The following is a 25,982-nucleotide window of genomic DNA, read 5'->3' as shown; positions in this document are numbered from 1 at the left end:
GGTGAAATGTCCTATAGATATCAATTAGGTCTAATTGGTCTATTGTATCGTTTAAAGTTTGTGTTTCCTTGTTAATTTTCTGTTTAGTTGATCTATCCATAGGTGTGAGTGGGTATTAAAGTCTCCCACTATTATTGTGTTATTGTTAATTTCCCCTTTCATACTTGTTAGCATTTGTCTTACATATTGAGGTGCTCCTATGTTGGGTGCATATATATTTATAATTGTAATATCTTCTTCTTGGATTGATCCTTTGATCATTATGTAGTGACCTTCTTTGTCTCTTTTCACAGCCTTTGTTTTAAAGTCTATTTTATCTGATATGAGTATTGCTACTCCTGCTTTCTTTTGGTCTCTATTTGCATGGAAAATCTTTTTCCAGCCCTTCACTTTCAGTCTGTATGTGTCCCCTGTTTTGAGGTGGGTCTCTTGTAGACAACATATAGGGGTCTTGTTTTTGTATCCATTCACCCAGTCTTTGTCTTTTGGTTGGGGCATTCAACCCATATATGTTTAAGGTAATTATTGATAAGTATGATCCTGTTGCCATTTACTTTATTGTTTTGGGTTCGAGCTTATACACCCTTTTTGTGTTTCCTGTCTAGAGAATATCCTTTAGTATTTGTTGGAGATCTGGTTTGGTGGTGCTGAATTCTCTCAGCTTTTGCTTGTCTGTAAAGCTTTTGATTTCTCCTTCATATTTGAATGAGATCCTTGCTGGGTACAGTAATCTGGGCTGTAGGTTATTTTCTTTCATCACTTTAAGTATGTCTTGCCATTCCCTCCTGGCCTGAAGAGTTTCTATTGAAAAATCAGCTGTTATCCTTATGGGAATTCCCTTGTGTGATATTTGTTGTTTTTCCCTTGCTGCTTTTAATATTTGTTCTTTGTGTTTAATCTTTGTTAATTTGATTAATATGTGTCTTGGGGTGTTTCGCCTTGGGTTTATCATGTTTGGGACTCTCTGGGTTTCTTGGACTTGGGTGATTATTTCCTTCCCCATTTTAGGGAAGTTTTCAACTATTATCTCCTCAAGTATTTTCTCATGGTCTTTCTTTTTGTCTTCTTCTTCTGGGACTCCTATGATTCGCATGTTGTAGTGTTTAATATTGTCCTGGAGGTCTCTGAGATTGTCCTCATTTCTTTTAATTTGTTTTTCTTTTTTCCTCTCTGATTCATTTATTTCTACCATTCTATCTTCTGATTCACTAATCCTATCTTCTGCCTCTGTTATTCTACTATTTGTTACCTCCAGAGTGTTTTTAATTTCACTTATTGCATTATTCATTATATATTGACTCTTTTTTATTTCTTCTAAGTCCTTGTTAAACTTTTCTTGCATCTTCTCAATCCTTGTCTCCAGGCTATTTATCTGTGATTCCATTTTGATTTCAAGATTTTGGATCATTTTCACTATCATTATTCAGAATTCATTATCAGGTAGATTCCCTATCTCTTCCTCTTTTGTTTGGTTTGGTGGGCATTTATCCTGTTCCTTTACCTGCTGGGTATTCCTCTGTCTCTTCATCTTGTTTATATTGCTGAGTTTGGGGTGTCCTTTCTGTATTCTGGCAGTTTGTGGAGTTCTCTTTATTGTGGAGTTTCCTTTCTGTCCACTCCAGTATTCTTGCCTGGAGAATCCCATGGACAGAGGAGCCTGGTGGGCTACAGTACATAGGGTTGCAAAGAGTCAGACATGACTGAAGTGACTTAGCAAGAATGCATAGTCCTAAGTCTACATGAGTAAATAGCACAGATTCAGCAGAAAGTATATCAACTGGGGAGAGACACAAATGCTACCCAGTTACACAGCAGGGCTCTGACTTCTTTTCTCCAAAATTAGAGGTTTGGGGGCAAGATTAAAGCAGAGAGAAAATTTTTGTTAGACTGAGGATAGGAGGTTGCTGTTACTGTGCAGGAAGACAGTTGGAAGTGAAATGCTTGTCCCAGGCCAGGAACTGTGGAGAACGAGCTGATGCAGCCCCTGCTAATTTCAAAGCTGTGCTGAGTCATGGGCTCTTCCTGGCACATGGCCTCTGCTCACAAAACACCCACTGATGGTGTGAGTTTGCATTGTGCATGCTTTCTAAAAACAAAAACTTTTCCTGTTCTTGTTTAGATGACTGGCCTTTTGCAATACAGGCAGTTTTAAAAAATTATCAAGGACCAATCTGTCATAAGAAAGGGCTTGACTCTTAAGAATATTGAAAACTAGGGAAAATAAGACAACTCAGAAGACATGAATTAGTACTCCACTTTCATAGACTGAACAAGACTATTCTGCATTCCACCCAGATGATGACCACTTGTGTAATGTCCTGGAGAGTTGTTATATGGGGTCCATAAATCTTTGCTGGCATTACCTGGCACAGGCAGTGATGAAATCATTAGCTGACAGGCATAGAAAACATGCCATGTTGCCACAAAGGAAAGGATAAATTAGGGAAGGGATAAATTAGGAGTTTTGGATTAGCAGATACAAAGTACCATATATAAAACAGATAAATAACAAAGTCCTAATGTATAGCACAGAAAAATATTTTCAATATTTTAGAATAATCTATAAATCAAAAGATATGAGAAAGAATATATATATGTGTGTTTGTGCATAATAATCACTTTACTGTACACCAAGAACTAACACAACATTGTAAATCAACTATAATTTTGAAAAAAGATCATTGGCTGACAGAAATTGCACTGGAAATCAACATGTCAACTGGCCTAATTAATTCACTGGAGTAATTAATTATATAGCATTTTTCCAATTAGTGAATGTTTTCACCTGTCAGAAGCAGAGGTAAATGCCACACTGGAATTGGCGGCGGTGGGTGAGGGGTGCGGGGTTCCTCCTCATTATACTCAACAGTAAATTGAGAGGAGCACAGAATACTAAACATAAGTGGGAAGGTCCCAGCAGTGGGAAGTGGGCATGCTGAGTCTCAACACTGTCAGTGGGCATTGGGAAAAAGCAGCACGTAGACCACTTTGAGGTAGGTCATGAGGTCAGAGACATACGTGTTATTATAAACTACAAACAGGAACTACTGTACCAAATTACAAGCAACATACATGTGCAGGTTTATTTTGCTTCAAAGTTTTCATTGCCTTCAGTTTCCTTGGGGATTTTTGGATACCCAAAGTGACAAATGTATGTTTGGTGGTGGCAATGACAGGATTTAGGCTGCTATATTGGTTCCCTATTTATGGCCTTTCCTTTTCAATCAGTAAACTTTGGTAGCTGACTAAGATGGACCAAAGAAAGCCAGTATGGAATTTGAGGAGTTTTCCACAATGACTGTCACCAGGAAGAGGAGTGTCTTCTAACATGCAGACCCCAATTAAGACATGGGCATTTGATACCTAACAAGGACATGTTGTATAGCACATGGAACTGTACTCAATACTCTGTAATGACTTGTATGGGAAAATAATCTAAATAAAAGTGGATATATGTATAACTGATTCACTCTGCTGTACATCTGAACTCAACACAACATTGTAAATCAACTATACTCCAAAAAAAAATTTTTTTTTAAAGATATGGGCATTTGATTCTCCGCTGTTATGCACATTCTTACAGAGAAATCCATGCACATTATGGAGTGCCTTGATCTGGTGCTGTTTGGGCATTTATGGACATTTGAAGCTCCAGTTTGCTTGAAAGTCATGAGATTAATATTCTTGATGCTCTCACCAGCATAGAACCTCAACTGATTGGCGCTGGAGCTGAGCCAAAAGTGAAACAGGATGATGAAGTTCCTGTAACGTCTTTTAGATTTTCTGTCTGTAGAAGTATAAAGTGATAAACAACAGCAAACATGGTGAATTCATGGATTTCTTGACAGAAATACCCTGTTTTCTGAAAATACTGGTCCGTATTTTGTTTTTCTACCTGGGTTGATTTCTGACAGCTGCTTCATTGGATTTCACAGGCAGCCTTGGGTTTAGCTAAATAAAGAGTACCTGGAAACAGGTTTTGTTTAATTATCAGACCTTCTGTGTGAATTTGAACGGGCAAAGTTCAAATGAAGGGGTGTTTTGAGTTCCTGAGTTTGTGTGTTTTTCTCACTTGTGATCACAAAGAATGAAAACAAGTTGATGAGAGGTAGGATGGGGTAAGAAAACGAAATGTTTGGGAACTGAAAGTTCCACGTGTATCGGATACATTTTGAGACAACCCGGTGGATTTGTTATGGAAATCAGTGGAGGACTTGAAGCCATATACAGTTGTCTTAAAGAAAATAAGTCTGTGTGCTACCCCAGACCCATACTGGACCAAGGCCAAATGTAAGGAGAAGGTGCACTGGTCAACAGTTAACAAATCAACCAACCTATCCTATTAGAGAGATAGATGCCACACCTTCAGAGGGGGCCTATCTTCTCGGGGAAATGTTGCCCTGAGAGCTGGGGTATAGTATAAAAGGCTATGTCGGGGGAATATTTTTGAATTGATAAGGGAGTTTAGAAAGCTAAGGGGAAAGTTCCATTAGCAGTTTCAGAAGAAAACGAGCTTAAAGGGAGAATGGCATTCTAACATCATTCTACCGTGATTTGATCTGTAAATGAATAGCAAATTACAATATTTTTATTTTCTGTTATCAAATTAAGAGTGACTATCTTCATATTACAGAATATGGCTTCAATTTTACCTGCTTCCAACACATCCATGAGATCTGACAGGAATACATATGTTGGGTGAGTAATTTTGACTTTTTTCTATTGACTTTGACAAGATGGAGGTTCTTTGGACTTTATATTAAATGTTCAGAAGATGGATCTCTACAGTTATGTAAGTTTCTTAAGTTTAGAGATCACATAGTTGGAAAGCAGTTCAGAATACAAAGCAAAAACAATGCCAATTTTCTTCTCAGTGGCATTTTCTTTCCTCAGTCCTTGGGAGAGTTTAGCTCATCTTTAAGAAAGTGGGGCAATATGTCAATTACATCTCAATTAAAGAAAAAAGAAAGTGGGGGCAAAACAATTCACCAAAAAACATGGAAAAGCTGAACCAACCTGCCTGAATGAACAAATTCACAGTTCAGCCTGAAATTCAGTGTGGAGTTCAGTCTTTAATTCCAAGACTATGTGCTGTATCTGAGATATAATTAAAGGGGCCTCCTGGTATCTAAGGCAGATTTAACTGTGTTGCAGCATATTACAAAGTGAATTCATATGCTTTGTGATGGACTTTACATAGAATTCACTTCTAAAATACCATGTAGGTTATTCATCTCAGAGGTAGACATAAATCTGTTGAAGCTGTCTGCAAATTTAGCTCCAATTCTTGCCCCAGGTTCATAGAACATAATAGAGCATTAATCTTCATGAAGCTTAAGGAATTTTTTTAAGTTCTCTCTGATTTGCTGAGAGTTGTGTAAAATGTCTGCTTAAAGCTTCCATCAGGTCAGCATTTCAGAAAATGCTACACTTACACATCTCAAACAGAAGTAGCCTTCCATTGTGTTCATTTCTTCAGGGAAGCCAAGGAGAAAGAAAAGGAAAAATTACAAAGATGGAGGTAATAGTAAAATGGAAAGACTTCTCAGCCAGCACTTTACTTTGGTTAACAATATTTAATACTGACCGTGCCATGTAGCTTGTCATAGTTTGCTAAGACTTTATTCCCAACCCCATCTCTGGCTTATGTTTTAGCAAAAAAAAAAAAAAAAAAGCAAAACAAGGTAGAGGAGAAGACAGTAAATGCAAGTCTATTTAATAAATATCTATCTTGGAAAAACTGAAGCAATTGTCTGATTCATGCTGGATTGAATTTGGTATGATACCCCAAATTAATACTTTATTTGGTCCTTGGTAAGCATGATCATCTTAGAAATGCTTCTCGATTAAGCCAATGTAATAAAAATCTTCTACAGACATCTCCCTGCCCCAATTTCTAGTCCAAGGGATCATTAGACAATGGGACAGACATCAAGGAAAACTAAAGAATGAATTATGAGAAGTATTATTATTAACATGAAAGAATATAATTAATGGTTATGCCAGTTTGAGAATTTCTTCTTGAAGATAGGAGAGGTGGAATAGATCAGTGATTTTAAAAATATAAAATCCCAGATCTCCTTGACCAACTAAATCAGATTTTCAAGGACCTGGGTCCAAGTATTACTAATTTTAAAGCACCATGGGTGATTCTGATATGTAGTTAGAGTTTGACTCACTGGAGTAGATGAACTCTTTTATAGAGTAATGATTCACTCATTCAATTGGGAATCCAAAGGAAAAATATCCAGATAGTGAAGCTGTTTTGGCAGAGTAAGACAGGAAGCATAATAGAAACTGGAAGAGAAAGTGGATGGTGGTGTTTCTCAAACTTTAATGTGCATGAGAATCACAAAACAGTTAGTTGAAATGTAGACTTCATTAGATCCAGGGTAGGGAGTAAGATTTTGCATCTCTAACAAGTTGCCCAGGTGAATGCTGCTGACCCTGCTGGTTCATTGACCACTTTGTCTAGCAAGGGACAGTGGGTAAATGTCCTCTTGCCCTTCATCAAGAGAAGAAAGGACACCTGTGGCGGATTCATGTTGATGTATGGCAAAACCAATACAATACTGTAAAAAAAAAAAAAAAAGAAAGAAACCTTAATTAAAAAAAGAATTAAAAAAAAGAGAAGAAAGGAGATATCCTTTTGCCTTGAAGCTTATTCTGAAAGTGCACTAATGCCATGGAATATTTTATTTTTGAAATCTACTCTGATTCACTAAGAATCTGTTATCCTAAATGTCTTGGAAATTAATAGTATTTTCTGTTCTACTTCCTGAACAGTTAAATTTAATTCAGCTAGTAGAATTTTTAAAGATTTAGGAATTAAAAAAAAAGATGTATATGTACAGCTGAGTCCCTACGCAGTTTACCTGAAACTAAAATACCGTTATCGGCTATTCACGTGTCCTCATTGTGTCCGACTCTTTGAGACCCACCAGGCTCCTCTGTCCATGGAATTCTCCAGGCAAACATACTGGAGTGGGTTGCCATTAAGTAATTGGCTATACTCTAACAGAAAATAAAAAGCTTTAAAAAAAGATATATGAGAGAGCTTGTATGAGGGAATCCATATCTTTCTGGGGAGGCAAAAAAATTAACATGTGAAATGCTAAAATAAATGCTTTAGGAGCACAGTGGGGGAGGAATTCATACTGACCAGAGAGGAAAGATGCTTTGAAAAGCCTTCACAGAGAATATGGTATTTGAATTTGACCTTGAAGAATGGGTAGAAGGGTTTCCTTTTCTCCATACCCTCTTTATTGTTTGTAGACTTATTGTTCGTAGACTTTTTAAATGGTGGCCGTTCTAACTGGTGTGAGATGGTACCTCATTGTAGTTTTGATCTGCATTTCTCTAATACCTAGTGAGGGCTTCCCTGATAGCTCAGTTGGTAAAGAATCCACCTGCAATGCAGGAGATCGAGGTTCAATTCCTGGGTCGGGAAGATCCGCTGGAGAACGGATAGGCTACCCATTCCAGTATTCTTGGGCTTCTCTGGTGGTTCAGCTGGTCAAGAATCTGCCTGCAATGCAGGAGACCTGAGTTTGATCCTTGAGTTGGGAAGATCCCCTGGAGAAGGGAACAGCTACCCACTCCAGTATTCTGGCCTGTAGAATTCCATGGACTGTATAGTCCATGGGGTCACAAGAGTTGAACACGACTGAGAGACTTTCACTTTCAGCATCTTTTCATGTGCCTCTTGGTCATCTGTATGTTGTCTTTGGAGAAATGTCTATGCAGGTCTCTGCCTATTTTTGAATGAGTTTGTTGTTTTGATATTGAGCTGCATGAGATGTTTGTATATTTTGGAGATTAATCTTTTAATCAGTTGTTTCACTTGCAAATATTTCCTCTCATTCTGAGGGCTATCTTTTCATCTTGTTAATGTTTTCCTTTGCTGTGCTGAGGATTTTAAGTTCAATTAGGTCCCATTTGTTTATTTTTAAAATTTTCATTACTCAAGGCAATTTTACTCCAATAAAAAAAATCTATATATATCTGAAACCATACTTTAAAAAAAAAGTGAGTAGGATTCCAGTAATTAAAAAACAGAAGGGTAGCAGAAGGCTGTTTCAGGAACAAAGGCCTAGAACTAGGGTCCTTAACTTTGGCTTCACATCAGATCATCCCAGAAGATCTGAAACATAATCAGAGTTTAAATTAATTGGGGCCTGAGCACCAGTGTTTCCTGCAAAGCCTCTTGGTGATTTTAATGTACAATCAGGTTGAGGGTCATCAGAGATATAGAAAGATACAAGGTTTTTGTTAAGGGGTTTTGAGGTATTTGGAGGGAAATGGGAGGTCTATAGAACAGAGAAGTCCCAGATGGTTCTTGGTAAAGTTGGCTGGATCCACTGTGGTGTAGGGTACATAATTTTTTATCACTACTAATTAAAGCAGTATATAATTATTATTGAAATAACCAAAGTCTATATAGATGATGTTTCATAAATATGAATGTTTGAATTAAGGTGATTTCTATAACAGCAGTCAATTCACTGTCTTGACTTCCATGTCTTGTATTACTTTTCCAAGAGAGGGATGAAAAACTGGTGGTTCAGCTTGCACTGCTGTGATGGAGGTCTAAGCTGGGGCAGTGGCCACTGGCGTGGAGAGGAGGTGGTGTATTCAGCGTGGTTGATGGAATCCTCAATGGCAGTGCTACTCTGAGTGTGATCCTTGGGCCAGCAACATCACACCAATGAGCAGCTTGTTTAAAAGGCAAAATCTGACACACACACACACACACACCCCCAAACTGCTGAATCAAAATTTCTAGAAGAGAAGCCATGAAGTGTCCAGTGATTCTTATGCTTGTTAAACTTTGAGAAACACCGGTCTATGGAGCTGAAAGACACTATTGGACTCACAGATTACATGTACACATACACTCAGATACAGACATACACAAAACCCCATGGAAAGCTGAGGAGACAAAGAAATATGCAGAGATGAAAAGACAGCAGTGATAATATTCCCTCAGCAGAGCGTATGGAAGGATTGTCATGGGAGCAAAAGCCTGCCTGTGCAGAAATGACTGCTCTGCAATTTCTTGGTTATATAATCTTGCACAAGTTTCTCAACTTCTGTAAGCTTTGGTGTCTTACAAATTGAATTATTAGTATTTGTTACCTAATAGAATGATTATAGGATTAAATGAAGTAATATATTTATTATATGCAGTTTTTATGACATTGTGGAATTTTCATGCCTAATGCTATGCCTGGCACACAGTAAATGCACAGCAAATCTTTGTCATTTTTATTCATTATACCATATTTCTTCCTTACAAATCAATAAATCCTAAACAAAGGTTTGTGTCCAATATTTGGGCTTGTGGTTATCACAGATGTAGAACGATATTTCTCTTTTGTGTGGTATCTCTCCAGATTCCTTTACATGTTTGTACTATTATTATTATTTTTTTTTTTCAGAAAAAGTTTTGTTCATGTTAAAAATCCTTACCTGGACTCTATGGATGAAGATGTTCTCTATCACTTGAATTTAGGAACAAAAACACACAACCTACCAGAAATGTTTGGGGATGTAAAGGTAAAATATTTCTAACTTTAGGGAAAACAATTTAATTTCCTCTGGTGATATTTCTCCTTATTTTCCTAACATAAACATTACTCTTTTGGCTAGAGAAATGTCAGAGGTCCAATAGGAACCAAAATCATGCTCATTCTCTGAAACAATTTAGATTGTGTATGTCATAAACAATCATTTCCACCTCAACAAGACACAAAAGTTCCCAAGCTAAATCTAATGCAAACATTGTTATTTGACTTCTTTGGCCCCTAGAGATAAATCTGACTTTATTGACAATCCTGCTGGGTGTTCAGAATTCATTATGATTCAGTTCACTGTTTAACATCTTTATTTATAGATGAACCTCACTAATCTTCATTTTATCAAACCATGAAATAACTCAACAGAACTAACAATAGGATCTACCACTTCCTGAAAACAAGCATTATTCAATATTTCATATTATTAAGATTTTTGTTATTTCATAAGACAATATTATGAGAAAAAATGTTTATGGAATTTTACTAGGAAAATTGTATGTCTGTATTATTTATTTTATCTTAAATGTATATGTTAATTATAAAGGTGGCTCATATTCACTATTTAAAATTGGAAAAATATAAAAAAGAATAATGACTTTAAAAAACACACCTAAGAAAGAAAAACACCAATACAGTATACTAACGCATATATATGGAATTTAGAAAGATGGTAACAATAACCCTGTGTACGAGACAGCAAAAGAGACACTGATGTATAGAACAGTCTTATGGACTCTGTGGGAGAGGGAGAGGGTGGGAAGATTTGGGAGAATGGCATTGAAACATGTAAAATATCATGTATGAAATGAGTTGCCAGTCCAGGTTCGATGCACGATACTGGATGCTTGGGGCTGGTGCACTGGGACGACCCGGAGGGATGGAATGGGGAGGGAGGAGGGAGGAGGGTTCAGGATGGGGAACACATGTAAACCTGTGGCGGATTCATTTTGATATTTGGCAAATCTAATACAGTTATGTAAAGTTTAAAAATAAAATAAAATTTAAAAAAAAAAAAAAAAGGGAAAAAAAAAAAAAAAAAAAAAAAAAAAAAGAAAAACTCCTACTCCTAGACATAGATGCCATCAACTTATTTTCTTTTCTTTTAAAAGGGAGGTGGGAGGGGGGTTCAGGATGGGGAACATGTGTATACCCGTGGTGGATTTATGTTGATATATGGCAAAACCAATACAATATTGTAAAGTAATTAGCCTCCAATTAAAATAAATAAATTTAAATTAAAAAAATAAAACTTTCTTAATAAATAGATTTTATAATTGTTGGAATTACATAACTTTACATCTTGTGATTTTCATTTAATTTGATGTCATTAATATTTCCCCATATTACAATATTCTCTTTGAAACAGTTTTTATGGATGCCAAGTGCCTGTGCCATACATTATATAGTCTAAAACTGGCTTTCCTGTTGAAGTATTTTCCATCATTAACAGTGCTCAAATGGATATTTTTGTACCTAAAATTTTTTCACATATAAGTCTATTTCTTTAAGATGATTTACAGAAGTAGTCAAAGGGAATAAACTTATTTTTTAATTAATTTTTATTGGAGTATAGTTGCTTTACAATGTTGTGTTAATTTTTGCTGTACAGCAAAGTGAATTATAAATCTACATGTATATATACATCCCCTCTTTTTTGGATTTCCTTCCCATTTAGGTCACCACAGAGCATTGTGTAGAGTTTCCTGTACTATATACTAGGCTCTCGTTCATTATCTATTCCATATATGAACTTAAAAAAAGATTTGTGTGCTCTAAAAGGCCTACACTGGATCACAGTCCCACTACTAGAGAACTGTGCAGTTTTCAGCTGACTTTTATTCACTCCTTTAGCAATTATAAGAACATAAAAATTAATACATCCACTATCTCAAATCTTCACATTCCCTCTGTTAAGTGGGTATAGCAGATATTCATTTCCTCCATAAAATAAGGAAATTGAGTTTGAGTGGTCAAAGGTGGTTAACAAGTTATGCCATATAGTGGCATCGCTAGGACTTGTCCAGTTTCCAGGATTCTTGCCTACCGCTCTAGGTGGGCTCTTTGAGTAATCATAACTGAGAATAGTCCATTAATTGGCAGGGGGCACTGGAGAAAGGGAGCAAGAGGAGGAGGATGTTAGGTACATGAAGAAGGAGGGGAAGGAACGAAAGCGGGAAGAGGGAGGTGAAGAAATCAATCTATGATGCTGATTAACAGTAGGTGTTAAACTGCTTCCTCCCCTCCCATTGCTCCTATGGCACAAGGTGTGAAGATACAGGCTGATCTGATGTGACCTGCCTGTTTCCTTACTCCCCTGCGATCAGTGACTCCTTGCCTTTTCATGGCAACCCTCAATCTTTTGCTTCATCTTTTCAATGTAACCTCTTTTCCTACTGCTGTTTCTGATATTTATGCTCCAAGAGAAATTGATCAAGGCTGTCTGTGATATTCATTAACCAGACTTTATCTGAATTCAGATGTTAGGTTTGAGGTTCATGCCTCACAATTTTTCCAGGACCCTTATATAAACATAACTCTGATTAATTAAATGATCCATAATAATTAATAAACTAAGGTGCACATCTAATTAAAAAGACATGTTTTTGAGACAGAACATGATCTGTTATTTACATATCTAGGTATCTCTCTCTCTTCTACCTGACTAGATTTTTATCAGCACTCATTCTTATACTTTGTCATAACCACTATCCAATCTTAAAAATTCACAACCCACTTGGTTCTGGACCACTTCAGTGATTCTCTTTTGGATAAAAAGACATGCTCTGGTTTAGAACACATTTCTACCAGAGAACAACTCTATTGATTGGGCCATTTGGATGGCTAGGACGCAAACATGTTTGTGTGTGTGTATGTAGATTGGGGAGCAAGTAATGTAGTTTAAAATAATCTGAACTGGCTGTTTAATGTATTCTTTAGAGGCAGCAGGTAAAGTCTGACATATTTATTAATGTTCTTCTCAGAAACTTGCCTCCTTCCAGTTACATTCTTATCTTTGATTGAGAATATGCTAGGTTCAATTGTTTGACTCACTTAAATTCCAGGATAGCAATCCTAGGTAAGAGAGAGGACATAACCCATCAGTACCTGAAAACTTAGCCTTATCTTCACAGAGATGATCATTATTAATACCACTATGTTCAAAGAAAAGAAGGACTTTGAGTGTGTAAAATTTTAAAACTTAAAATTTTTAATCATTGAAATGATCTCTATTTTCTTCATTTTCTTACTTACTGTACTTAAAGGGCTTTGTTAGCTGCTACTTCAAAATATCAGTGGCATAACACAGTGTAAGTTGTTTCTCACTCACAGTGAGTGCCCCTGGTCAGTGGGGGGTTTCCTCCACCTGGTGATCAAGGATCCAGACTTCTTTCATCTTGTTGCTCTGTCATCGTCAAGGGGTGCCTTGCAAGGAGTGCCTGGGTGTCAACACTCATTCAGCAGACACATGGAAGACAATCTATAGCATCATTACTGGGAGATTTCTATGGGTGAGAACTGGAAGTGACACTCATCACTTCTGTTCACATTCTAGCAGCTGGAACTCAGGTATATGGCCTCATCTAACTGAAGAGAAGGCCGGAAAGCTACATTTAGTAGTGTATCCAGAAAGAAGGGGAAATAGCTTTGGTGAGCAGCTAATGTCTTCTGTTGTACTGACTTGATTCAATCAATCCTTTGAAAAATATAGTGGGGAATCTTTAGAAGTTATCTACTCAAATTCAGCCTCCAAATATATCTTTTATAAAATCACTAACTGGTACTCTCCATTCTCTCCCTAGAAATTTCAAGCAATATGGAAAAGCATTATATCACTATATATGTATACTTTAAGTCTTTTTACTCCTTTATTAACATACGAAATACATATACTGAAATAGGACTAGATTAATACAACATGGCAAAGCTAAGTCTTTCAAAACAGTAGGCATATTTGAAAGTGAGCTTATGCTGGCAGTCATTAGGGCAAGTCCTTGACATAGTTTTGCAATGCTTCAGACTCCTTCCCAACACAGTTTTATCTCCTTTGATAAAACCAGGACACATCATCATTGAGGGGAGCATAAGTCACAGAAAGTGTCGCTTAAGGTTAATGTTGGCTGGTGGTCTTCAGTTGTATTTTACTTCTCATCAAAGCAACCAGACTGAAAATTGTGTCCAGAGGTGATATTTAGTAAGTCTGATTTAGAAATAACTCGTTAAGAACAAAAATGCTTTTGTCTATACTTATCATCTTTATGTCTCCCGAAACATTCAGAAATTCCCATTGATTACAGCAATATCTATGTTCAAAGAAGAATTCAAACCGCAAGCTATTCCAACATCTGTTTTGGTTTTATGGTCAATCTGAATAGCTGTATTTTACATTTATGGTACCACACAATGAGGTTATTTTCAAACTACTGTATTTTGTAAAAAGGAAACAACGACAACAAAAATGACCTCCTTGTACTTAGATCTTGAGCCAAGTCTTAACTATCCATAACCACAAGGGGAAAATTTCATGAATAATCAATAATAATTCAAAAACTCACCTTAGACCATGGCCTTATCCTCTTTGCTACTCAGGCTTGACGGCTACCTTTCATTACAGTTCATACCAACTTTAGGCCCCAACCGAGAGCCTTGTAAAAAGGCACAGAAAAGACAATAACGAGAGTAGAAGAGAAGCAGAGGGCCTGGATAAAAGGGTAATTACATCCCTTAATTGAGAATGAGGGTGGCATAGGAATTATTGCTAAATGGAAACAGAATGCATCATGTAATGGACCACCCATGATTCACAGTAAATCGTTTGTGAATTGGGCACCTAACTCTACAACCTCAGTTAGGTATTTCCTTAGGCAAATACTCTTCATCCCTGTGAGAGACCTCATCGACAATCTTTCTGAAGCTCTGCCCAACACTGCCTGCATCAGTCAGGCAGCACCAGCTGCCTTTTCCTTGCTGGATTTGAACCAGCTTCATTTGCAAAAATTATGCAAATACAGAAACACATAACCAAGCTAAAAGCAGGGCTAGGAAATTGCTCTATGAAAGATGGAAGTTACCATTTGTTGACCACTCAGAAGGTGCCTGGCTTTGTCCTCTATCACACTCAACAAAATCCTCAAAAGGGACTGTATTTTTTTTTTCTTATTTTGGTGATGATGATCCGAGGCACATAGAGATTACATGTATAACACTGAACAAGCTTCTTAATCAGAGACAGAATTGGGGTACAAAACCAGGCTTCTCTAACTTCAAAGGGCAGTCCTTTAACCACTATGTTTCCATGTCTCTCTGACTCGGGGCTTCTTCAGACTCTGTGCACTTTACCACTCAGCTCAGATTCCAGAATGACTTTGCAGCTGGTACCTTTCTGTGGACTATGCTTCATTGGGTCTCTGATACCTGCTGCCACTCATCATCCCACTGCTGAGCACTGGTCCCCACAAAGCTGGCTGCTCATCCACACTACACTTAGGTCATGCCCATCCTGTCTCTGGCATCCACCTCTCTCAGCCCTGGGGCTGATGTACCCCTAACAGGCTATTGCACAAGCAATTACCAGACAATTTTATTACTGTGCTTTATTAGATTTGACATTCTTGACTGCAACACATATTGTAATTTCAAAGATGTTAAATGTGAATGAATAAGACAAAAATAAAACCAAATCATTGGAAGTGATGAAATACCATACTGAGATTTTTAGTCTACAATGATAAGGCTTGTTCCATGAGGATTTCTTCTGAATGAGAAGTTGGAAAGCCTTGTGCTTTCTTTTAAGTTTCATGTTAACATTGTGTATTTCACAATAAAAACATATGATTGGGAGAGTGGAATCAGAAAACGTATCTAAACTTGTCATTCTCCTATGGTTGCTCTTATATTATTTGCATTCCATGTCCTCGGGATCGCCATGTTAAGCCCGTAGCCCACTAACGCCAACAACAGGTTGCCTATATAAACTTAAGATGCTGGTTGATATTCATTGTGACAAAAACACTCACTTGAACAAAATCAACACTTATTTTGATTATGTGATTATCTTTTTTTTACAAATTAAGTACATCAAACTTTTTTTCTGGTTGCCTGATTTACCGGTTAATGATGCCAATTATTTAACTCATGAACATTAACCCAGAACATCTACATATATCCTTAAGTATATAACTGAAAAACGAAATAACAACATTAAAGTTGAAAGATGACCCTTGCCTTTTATCTCAGGTACTCAGGTGGGTAATTGTTTATTTTTATTATCAGTTTGTCTGTGTTGGTGGGAGCCCCAACAGAATGAAAGCATTTGCACTGCTTATGCACAAGGAGCTTGGATTGGCAGACAGTGAAGAGGACATCAAGGATATCTGTGCTGGGACAGACAGATATTGTATGTACAAAACTGGTCCCGTGCTCTCCATCAGTGTAAGTACTCTAATAGCTGCATGTCACGTAGTCATCACAAGCTAGCAAAAGAAAGTGGGACCTTCCAAATATAGGAGTTCCTTTTCCTCTCCTTCTTTGCATTTTCACACAGTTAAATGAAGTGTCCAGGTGTGACATTCATAGTTGGAAAAAGTTCTAGGGGCAGAAAATAACATTCTGTGCCACTTTGGTATACTTTATTAGTTACCACTAAGCTATGCAAGTTAGGGGAAAAAGCCTTCAAAGCACACTTCCTCTCTTTAGTTTGTAACTGATTAATAAGCCACCAGCAATTTTTTTCTCCTCTATGTCTTATCCAACTTTGGAAATGTTGGGCTTTTAGTACACAGGGTCTGATTTTCAGGGTTACCAAAGTGGTGCCATTTAACACTATACTAAGCTTGCTGAAAAGCTGCTAATGCATTTCTATGGAGATCTTGTAAATTGCTCTCCTGTATTTAGAACATGCTAACAGCTCTGGACACACAGTGTCCTGGGACAGTATGAAAGTGGAATGACTTGCAATCTTAGGGAACACAAGGCCTCTTTCCCTCTTGGACCCAGGATAGCATACACTTAGCCAAGTGTAAATGTATGTGCATCCAGCTTGCCTTCCAAGTGGGTCTCTCTGCCACAGGGCTGTTTTCTGAAACAACAGTTCTGAGGCTGTACATATCTAGACACTGAAGCCCCCATAAGGAGACAGTTAACCATGTCAGATGACAAGGGAAGAATCTACAATGGCATGTGACAATTCTAAGGAGCTGCATTATATATGACTCCTGCACTAGGGGATAACTACTTTTCCTCAGTCACTCTGGAGATGGAAAAATGGATGATCATGGCTACAAGCCTGGACTGCAGAAGGGAAAACTATACAACACTAGTGGAACAGCTAAGCTGATCTCTCCTCTGGGTCAAAACACATGAAACCTGCTTTGGACTCGAATGGGAGAAACCATTCATTCATGTATTTGTTTAGCCAACAATTATAGAATATCTACATTCGAAAAAACTGAATATCCCCTGATCGTGGCATATTTTGTCTTACTTTTGTTTGACTTTTAGACTACAACTATTTGTCCTTTTTTGCACAATAAATGGGAAAGGACAAAAAGGTAAAATTTATAAAAATGAGAAACTATCATAAACAAGTAGTAAAACTTCAGATATAAAAACAGCAGTGAGTGATACTCTTGGCCTGTCAGAAAAAGAATGGAAATATGTATCATGCCCGAAGAGGTCAGCCAATTGGAAATGAGCCTCAGTAGGCAGAAAGAGGATTTCCAGTTGAGATCCCTTCTTTGAAAATTCTTCCTCTCCAAAAGCTGCTGAGGTCTGTGTGTGTGTGTGTGTGTGTGAGAGAGAGAGAGAGAGACAGAGAGAGAGAGAGACAGAGAGACAGAGAGAGAGTTCAGTAGAAATACACAAGCCCATTTGTCATATCACCATGCCATATATAAAGTGATAATCATAAACCTATCAAGTATCTGATTTAGGAGGAACCTAATAGACTTCCCTGGTGGCTCAGATGGTAAAGCGTCTGCCTACAATGTGGGAGACCTAGGTTCGATCCCTGGGTAGGGAATATTCCCTAGAGAAGGAAATGGCAACCCACTCCAGTATTCTCGCCTGGAAAATCCCATGGACAGAGGAGTCTCTTAGGCTGCAATCCATGGGTTTGCAAAGAGTTGGACACAACTGAGCGACTTTACTTTTCACTAATAGATCAAATAATGGTTCATTCTCTTCATTTACAATCAAGGAAATGAGACTTAGAGAGTTTGCTCATTAGTGGCAGAGCCCAGACTTGTTAATCTTGGACATACAATTAACGTAGGTTTGATTCAGGCCTCTCAGAGACTTATGATGCATTTGGAAGTCAGAACATGTTCCGTGGCAACCAAAAATAGGAAGTCCAGAGGTTCAAAGTTTCTGTAGTTTAATATTCATGATGGTGAGAAAAAGGGAACTCAGGTGAAAGTATTGTGCCCGTGGCTGCAGTGGTTTTCCAGATTTGTTAATGAAGAATTAGTGGAAGCCATCATCTAACTGCCAAGATGCCCCTGGTGCTTTTGTGCACTCAAAGTCTTTGTGCCTGATAGAATACTGAAGACCACATTTGACTTTCTGGCATTATGTTAGAAATGAAATAGAAACTGATTCGAAACTTAGCTCCATCTACCACAAATTCCAGCATGGAGGATCTTTCTAGAACCTTATTAGAACATATTGTAAATGCCAAGAATGGCCAAATCCTCTAACCTGTGTTGATCTTTATTCTATGACAATGATTCTACTTTCCCAAATGCTGAGGAAGACAGGGTTGCAGTCATGAGCTATAGCAACTTATTCAACAACTTAATCTCACCTACACATTTAGTATGGGCTTCCCAAGTGGCGTTAGTGGTAAAGAACTCACCTGCCGATGCAGGAGACATAAGAGACGTGGGTATGATCCCTGGGTTAGGAAGATCCCCTGGAGAAGGGCATGGGAACCTACCCCAGTATTCTTTCATGGAGAATCCCAAAGACAGAGGAGCCTCGTGGGCTACAGTCCATAGGGTTGCAAAGAGTCAGACACAACTGAAGTGACTTAGCAGGCATGCACACATTTAGTATATGCTCCAATTTTTAGGTGTAGGTATAACCCATATCTCTAACTTTGTACCTTTCAAAGCTCACACAGAATTACCATCAATTGAACATGGACACATGAGAGCAATGAAATGGATTTACTCTTTCATTTAGTATGGTGGAAAAGGACTAAATACATGGCAGCCAAATCTATATTTCCTCGAAATCAAGTCAATCTTGCAAAAAGCTCTTTTTCAAAGACTCACTGTGAAAAGCCCAGAAATGGCACTGCCCTGACACACCAGTACACCACGCTGTCCCCACCTTCTGCTCTTGACAATGAGGGTTGAACTCAGTTTAACTGGCAGGGAGATGCCTCTCTTTGATCATCACAGATGGACCCATCTATCAGCATGTCATGTGGGCGTCAGTTAGAGCTGACTTACGTTTTTCTCTGCTTTGGCAAAGTCATAATGATTATGTAAATTTATCTGCGGGCTGTTAACTTGTAATGAAGGAAGAAAATATGTCCTGTGCGTGTATCAGTCTGCGAGATGTATAATGACTTTCCCTTTTCTCTCCACAGCATGGCATGGGCATCCCCTCCATTTCTATTATGCTTCATGAACTCATTAAATTACTATACCATGCCCGATGCTCTGATGTTACCATTATCAGAATCGGCACATCAGGGGGAATAGGTGAGATGAACTGATTTCTATACTATACTAATAAATTCAAGGAGTGGTTCTGTACAGGGTAACTAGCTGGCAAAGCATACCAACATACCCAGAGCCCCGCTGAAACCCAGATGGGCTGAAAAGTGTCAGGAGGCTGAGCTGGAGGCAATTTGGAAATTTAAACTTAGAGAAAACTAAAGGAATTTAAAGAAATGTGTGTGTATATGTATATATATATGCATATATATATATATATATATGTATGTACATATATATGTATGTATAATCTTTCTCTTTTTACCTGCATGGAAACCTGGAGTGAGATCTCACACTGCCTATTGCCCAAATAGGCTTAGGTGTTCTTAAGGGGAAGAGTGGAACAACTGCTAGGAAATTTGTTTTGAGGATAAGAGTAAGTTTCAAGGGTTAGCATAAATTTTGAGGCTTAAAAATTTTATAAGTGACAGAAATAAGTGCTTTCAAGTGAAAAAAAAATCACTACGACTTGCTTTGTATCAGCTAAGTAAGAAGATGTCAATAGTTCTCAGAAAAACATTGCTTTTAGCTCACATCAGTGACTACCCTTTACTTGGCTTGGTCTGGGTCTTTTCTACATGGACATACCAGAAGACATCAGGCAAGGCTGTTAGGGAAGAGTTGGGTGATGCTTCCAAAGTTTTTCTCAGCATCTCGCCTCCTCCCTTACTCCTCGGCCGGCCAGGCAACTGGTCAGGAGCCTTGTTAATATATCTACCCTGTGTTTAGGTAAAGTTCTGAGGAGACCTTCTTTTTCAACCGTTTCTTCAGGAGCAGATCTTGTGAGAGGATGATTCTACTATGTCAAGAAATGCAAACATAGCAGGGCATTGTAACTGAAAAGGTTGGGTTGACAGAGTGACAGGACTGAATGGGAATTATTTTTTTTTTTAAGCTGGGAATTATTAACAAAAATTTGGTCTTAGAATTACACAGGTGGCTAAGTTGTGCTTCACTGGAAACCAACATATTAAAAAAAAAATCATGTCCTTTCCACAGCTATTGTACAGGAATAAAGTCCATCCAAGACCCTCACAGATGGATTAAAGGACATCTATGGATGTTCATTTGGAAAGAGAAGGAGAATGTTAGCAATCATTGTTAGATCAGGCATCCTTCTGGATGGTTATTTAGCCAATGTTATGCCAAATAGGCAATAGTAGGGAATGAGGCATTTGGGGATGAAATGGATAATGTTGTTATAAAAAAGTGCTCAGAATTCTTGAGTTGTGGGATACAAGGATCTGTCTGTGCAGTCCGTGCCCATGCAGTGTACCATCCTGACCGCTGAGGTTTCCCTGTGATATTGGCAAGTGTCCGGTGTGGGCAAGGTACCCTACTGACCATCCAGCTTATGGTCATGGACTCTAGGTGTCTTGCTTCATGATACATACATCCCTTGCAGCACAATGAAGGGCTATGAATTGTGGGAAATTAAAGCAATGTGCTGTTGTGGATATCTATCATTTTGAAGTTCTGGTCTCACTAAGAATTCTTAGCTTATTGGTAAGATGTGTTTGTTTGTTTTGTCTTAAGAAACATTGATTTGGAGATGAAGAAGGTGCAACTTGTTTCTCCCCCAACTTATGTTTCCATTCTTTAAATGAGCCAACAAAACTTGATGATGATCAAGTACTTGAATAAATAGTAAATAGTACATTAGCCTTTAACTGGGATATAAATGTTCCAATGCATCTAAATATTAGGATGGCATGTGAATAATTTCGTTATTGATGTCCACATTTTCAGTTTCCTTCTCAGTCACTTTCTTGTCTTTAGGACATTGTAAATAATTCAAGAAGTTACTTTTTTGATTTATTTAAAAAGTATTTGACCTACCAAGGTTCTATCATCATAGTCCACTTTGGGTCTCTACCTGGATTTTCTAAATTAACCACATGTTGACAATGTTTGAATTTATTAAGAACCCAGAAGGATATGGATAGGCATTATGGTAAGGGTTTGTAATTTTTTTCTATACTAAGTCACATAATAAATATTTTAAGATTTGCAAGCCACATGGTTTCTGTTGCAACATCTGAACTCTGCCATTAGTGTGGAAACAATCATTAAAAATATGCAAATGAGTGAATGTGGCTGTGTTTCAATAAAACTCTATTTACAAAGATGGACTGGATCTGGCCCATGAGTTGTAGTTTGCAGATCTCTGTCTATGGCATCTCTATGGAAACATTTCACTCATTCAATGAGTTTTTACTGAGTTCTTATAATGTGTCATGGATCACAGCTTTGTTGTGGCAAAAGGGCTTGCATACCTCAATGAAGCTATAAGCCATTCCATGCAGGGCCACCCAAGATGGACAGTTCATAGTGAAGAGTTCTGACAAAACGTGGTACACTAGAGGAAGAAATGGCAACCCACTCCAGTATTCTTGCCACGAGAACGCCATGAACAGTATGAAAAAGCAAAAAGATATGACACCAGAAGATGAGCCCTCCAGTTCAGAAGGTGTCCAATATGCTACTGGGGAAGAGCAGAGGGCAACTACTAATAGTTCCAGAAAGAATTAGGTGGCTGGGCCAAAGCAGAAATGACACCCAGTTGTGGATATATCTGGTGGTGAAAGTGAAGTTCCATGCTGTGAATAATAATATTGCATAGAAACCTGGAATGTTAGGTCTAAAAATCTAGGTAAACTGGAGGTGTTCAAGCAGGAGATGGCAAGATTGAACATCGACATCTTAGGAATCAATGAACTATAATGGAACAGAAAGGGTGAATTTAATTCAGGTGACCATTATATCTACTACTGAGTACAAAAATCCCTTAGAAGAAAGAGAGTAGCCCTCATAGTCAATAAGAGTCCAAAAGGCAGTACCTGTGTGCAGCTTCAAAAACAAAAGAATGATTTTGATTCATTTCTAGGCCAACCATTCAATATCACAGTAATCCAAGTCTATGCCCCAACCACTGATGCCAAAGAAGCTGGAGTTGATTGATACTATGAAGAGCTACAAGAGCTTTTAGAACTAACACCAAAAAAAGATGCCTTTTTCATCATAGGGGAATTGAATGAAAAGGTAGGAAGTCAAGAGATACCCAGAATAACAGGCAAGTTTGGTCTTGGGGTACAAAATGAAGCAGGGTAAATGCTAACAGTGTTTTTTCACAAGAAGATGCTGGTCACAGCAAATATCCTTTTCCAATAACCCAAGAGACAGCTCTACACATGGACATCTCGAGATGGTCAATACTGAAATCAGATTGATTATGTTCTTTGCAGCCAAAGACAGAGAAGCTCTATACAGTTAGCAAAAACATGACCTGGAGATGACTGTGGCTCAGATCACCAGTTCCTTATTGCAAAATTCAGGCTTAAATTGAAAAAAGTAGGGAGATCAACTAGGATCTCTTCAAGAAAATTGGAGATATCAAGGGAACATTTCATGCAAGGATGAAAAGTGAAAGTGAAAGTCGCTCAGTTGTGTCTGACTCTTAGTGACCCCATGGACTACAGTCTGCTAGGCTCCTCTGTCTATGGAATTCTCCAGGTAAAAATACTGGAGTGGGTTGTCATTCCCTTCTCCAGAGGATCTTCCTGACCCAGGGATTGAACCTGGGTCTCCTGCATTGCAGGCAGATTCTTTATCAACTGAACCACTATGATAAAAGACAGAAATGGTAAGGACCTAACAGAAGCAGAAGAGATTAAGAAGAAGTGGCAAGAATATACAGAAGAACTATACAAAAAGGTCTTACTGACCTAGATAATCATGATGGTGTGGTTATTCACCTAGAGCTGAACATCTAGGAATGTGAAGTCAAATGGGCCTTAGGAAGCATCACTATGAACAAAGCTAGTGAAGGTGACAGAATTCCTGCTGAGCTATTTAAAATCCTAAACGATGATGCTGTTAAAGTGCTGCATTCAGCATGTCAGCAAATTTGGAAAACTTAGCAGTGGCCACAGGACTAGAAAATGTCAGTTTTCCTTCCAATTTGAAAGAAGAGCAATACTAAAGAATGTTCAAATTACCATACAATTGAGTTCATTTCACATGCTAGCAAGGTTATACTCCAAATCCTTCAAGCTAGGTTTCAGCAGTAGGTGAACTGAGAACTTCCAGGTTTAGCAGCTGGGTTTTGAAGAGGCAGAGGAACCAGAGATCAACTTGCCAACATTCACTGGATCATGGAGAAAGCAAGATAGTTCCAGAAAAACATCCACCTCTGCTTTATTGACTCCACTAAAGCCTTTGACTGTGTGGATCACACCAAACTTGGAAAACTCTTAAAGAGATAGGAGTACCAGACCACTTTACCTGTATCTTGAGAAACCTGTATGGGGGTCAAGAAACAACAGTTAGAACTGGACATAAAACAAAAGACTGGTTCCAAATTATGAAAGCAGAATGACAAGGCTGTATATTGTCACCTTGCTTCTTTAACCGTTATGCAGAGTATATCATACAAAACAGGGGGTTGGATGGATCACCAGCTATAATCAAGATTGCCAGGAGAAATATCAATAACCTCGGATATGCAGATGATACCACTCTAAAGGCAGAAAATGAAGAGGAACTAAAGAGCCTCTTGATGTGGGTGAAAGAAGAGCGTGGAAAAGCTGGCTTGAAACTCAACATTCAGAAAATTAAGATCATGGCATCTGGTCCCATCACTTCATGGCAAATAGAAGGGGGAAAACTAGAAACAGTGTTAGATTTTATTTTCTTGGGCTCCAAAATCACTGCATATAGTGACTGCTGCCATGAAATAAAGACATTTGCTCCCTGGAAAGAAAGCTGTGACAAACCTAGACAAACCTAGTATATTAAAAAGCAGAGACATCACTTTGCCAACAAAAGTTCATATAGTCAAAGCTATGGTTTTTCCAGTAGTCATGTATGGATGTGGGAGTTGGACCATAAAGAAGGTTGAGTGCCAAAACTGAAGCTTTCAAATTGTGGCGCTGCCCTTTCGGCTGGAACTGCCACCTTCCAGTAAATCACAAAAATAACCAACACAAAGGCAAAGAGGAGGGGCACCCACTACATGTTCCCTAGGCCTTTCAGAAAACATGGAGTTGTTCCTTTGGCCACATACATACAAATCTACAAGAAGGATGATATCGTGGATATCAAGGAAATGGGTACTGTTGAAAAAGGAATGCCCCACAAATGTTACCATGGAAAAACTGGGAGAGTCTACAATGTTACCCAGCATTATGTTGGCATCATTGTAAACAAACAAGTTAAGGGCAAGATTCTTGCCAAGAGAATTAATGTGCATAAGGCAATGGCAACCCACTCCAGTACTCTTGCCTGGAAAATCCCATGGACGGAGGAGCCTGGTGGGCTGCAGTCCATGGGATCGCTAAGAGTCGGACACGACTGAGCGACTTCACTTTCACTTTTCACTTTCATGCATTGGAGAAGGAAATGGCAACCCACTCCAGTGTTCTTGCCTGGAGAATCCTAGGGACGGGGGAGCCTGGTGGGCTGCCGTCTATGGGGTCGCATAGAGTCGGACACGACTGAAGCGACTTAGCAGCAGCAGCAGCAGAGCATATTAAGCAACCGAAGAGCTGAGATAGCTTCCTGAAATGTGTGAAGGAAAATGATCAGAAAAAGAAGGAAGCCAAAGAGAAAGGGACTTGGGTTCAGCTGAAGTGCCAGCCTGCTCTACCCAGAGAAGTACACTTCGTGAGGACCAATGGAAAGGAACGCAAACTACTGGAGCCCATTCTCTATGGATTCATGGCCTGATGGATGTAAAAATAAAGACCTGGGCTTAAAAAAAAAATTGTGATGCTGGTGAAGACTCTTAAGAATCACTTGAACTGCAAGGAGATCAAACCAGTCAATCCTAAAGGAAATCAATTCTGAATATTCATTGGAAGGACTGCTGCTGAAACTGAAGCTTCAGTACTTTGGCCACCTGATTTGAAGAGTTGACTGATTGGAAAAGTCCCTGATGCTTGGAAAGATTGAAGCCAAAAGGAGAAAGGGGTGGCAGAGGATGAGATGGTTAGATCGCATCATCAACTCAATGGACATGAATTTGAGCAAATTATGGATCTTAGTGAAGGACAGAGGAGCCTGGTGTACTGCAGTCCATGGGGTTACAAAGAGTTGGATTCTTAGTGACTGAATAACAACAAAACCTATAATGTGATAGGCATAATACTACCAAGGAGAAAACAGAGGACAAATACTGCTCTTGCCTTTATAGAGCCTATGTTTTATCAGGATAACAGACAAACAAATGAGGAATTATGAAAAGTGTAATGAATCTTAGGACAGAGAGAATCTAGTGAAGAAAGTGTGGTCACTCAGTCACAGCCAACTGTCTGTGACCCCGTGGACTATAGCCTGCTAGGCTCCTCTGTCCATGGGATTTCCCAGGCAAGAATACTGGAGTGGGTTTGCCATTTCCTTCTCCAGGGATTCTTCCCAACTCAAGGATTGAACCCAGGTCTCCTGCATTGTAGGTGGATTCTTTACCATCTGAGCCACCATGGAAAGCCTTCCTGGGGAAATTGAATGTAATCTATCTGTGTGACCTTTTAGACCTCCCCATACCCCACTGTGGATTCAGATCTTTTGAAGGAAGTGATTTAAACTGACACTTGAAGAATGGGTTGGAGTTAGTCTGATGAAAGTGCATGGGGGAGGATGAGAGAGCGAATCAGGCCAGGGGAATACCAGTTGTCAGAAAATG

At 38.5% G+C, this 25,982-nt stretch overlaps 2 protein-coding genes across 7 annotated transcripts in view; both read left to right on the top strand.

Annotated features, from left to right (window-relative positions):
- The first annotated feature begins 4,031 nt into the window (after positions 1-4,031).
- UPP2 (uridine phosphorylase 2) overlaps positions 4,032-25,982 on the top strand; it is a 90,285-nt gene continuing 68,334 nt past the window's right edge. For 2 of the 6 annotated variants that reach the window (XM_025276313.2, XM_025276306.2), the window contains exons 1-4: positions 4,428-4,698; positions 9,441-9,558; positions 15,849-16,007; positions 19,171-19,285. In XM_025276313.2, the coding sequence (XP_025132098.2) occupies positions 4,637-4,698; positions 9,441-9,558; positions 15,849-16,007; positions 19,171-19,285 (454 nt within the window). In that variant the 5' untranslated portion in view covers positions 4,428-4,636. Of the gene's footprint in view, positions 4,109-4,134; positions 4,291-4,427; positions 4,699-9,440; positions 9,559-15,848; positions 16,008-19,170; positions 19,286-25,982 lie in introns of those variants that run through there. The other 4 variants (XM_025276303.2, XM_025276298.2, XM_025276292.2 and 1 more) reach the window with 4 other exon arrangements.
- On the top strand, positions 24,277-25,868 carry LOC123465483 (60S ribosomal protein L21-like). Its single transcript, XM_045164668.1, has 2 exons — positions 24,277-24,649; positions 25,832-25,868. The coding sequence occupies exons 1-2, from the start codon at positions 24,315-24,317 to the stop codon at positions 25,866-25,868; spliced, it is 372 nt and encodes a 123-aa protein (XP_045020603.1). The 5' UTR covers positions 24,277-24,314.

This window comes from Bubalus bubalis, chromosome 2 (assembly GCF_019923935.1).
Source record: "Bubalus bubalis isolate 160015118507 breed Murrah chromosome 2, NDDB_SH_1, whole genome shotgun sequence".
Lineage (NCBI taxonomy): Eukaryota > Metazoa > Chordata > Mammalia > Artiodactyla > Bovidae > Bubalus > Bubalus bubalis.
The sequence above is the reverse complement of the archived record's forward strand: the minus strand, read 5'-3'. Positions and strand labels throughout refer to the sequence as shown.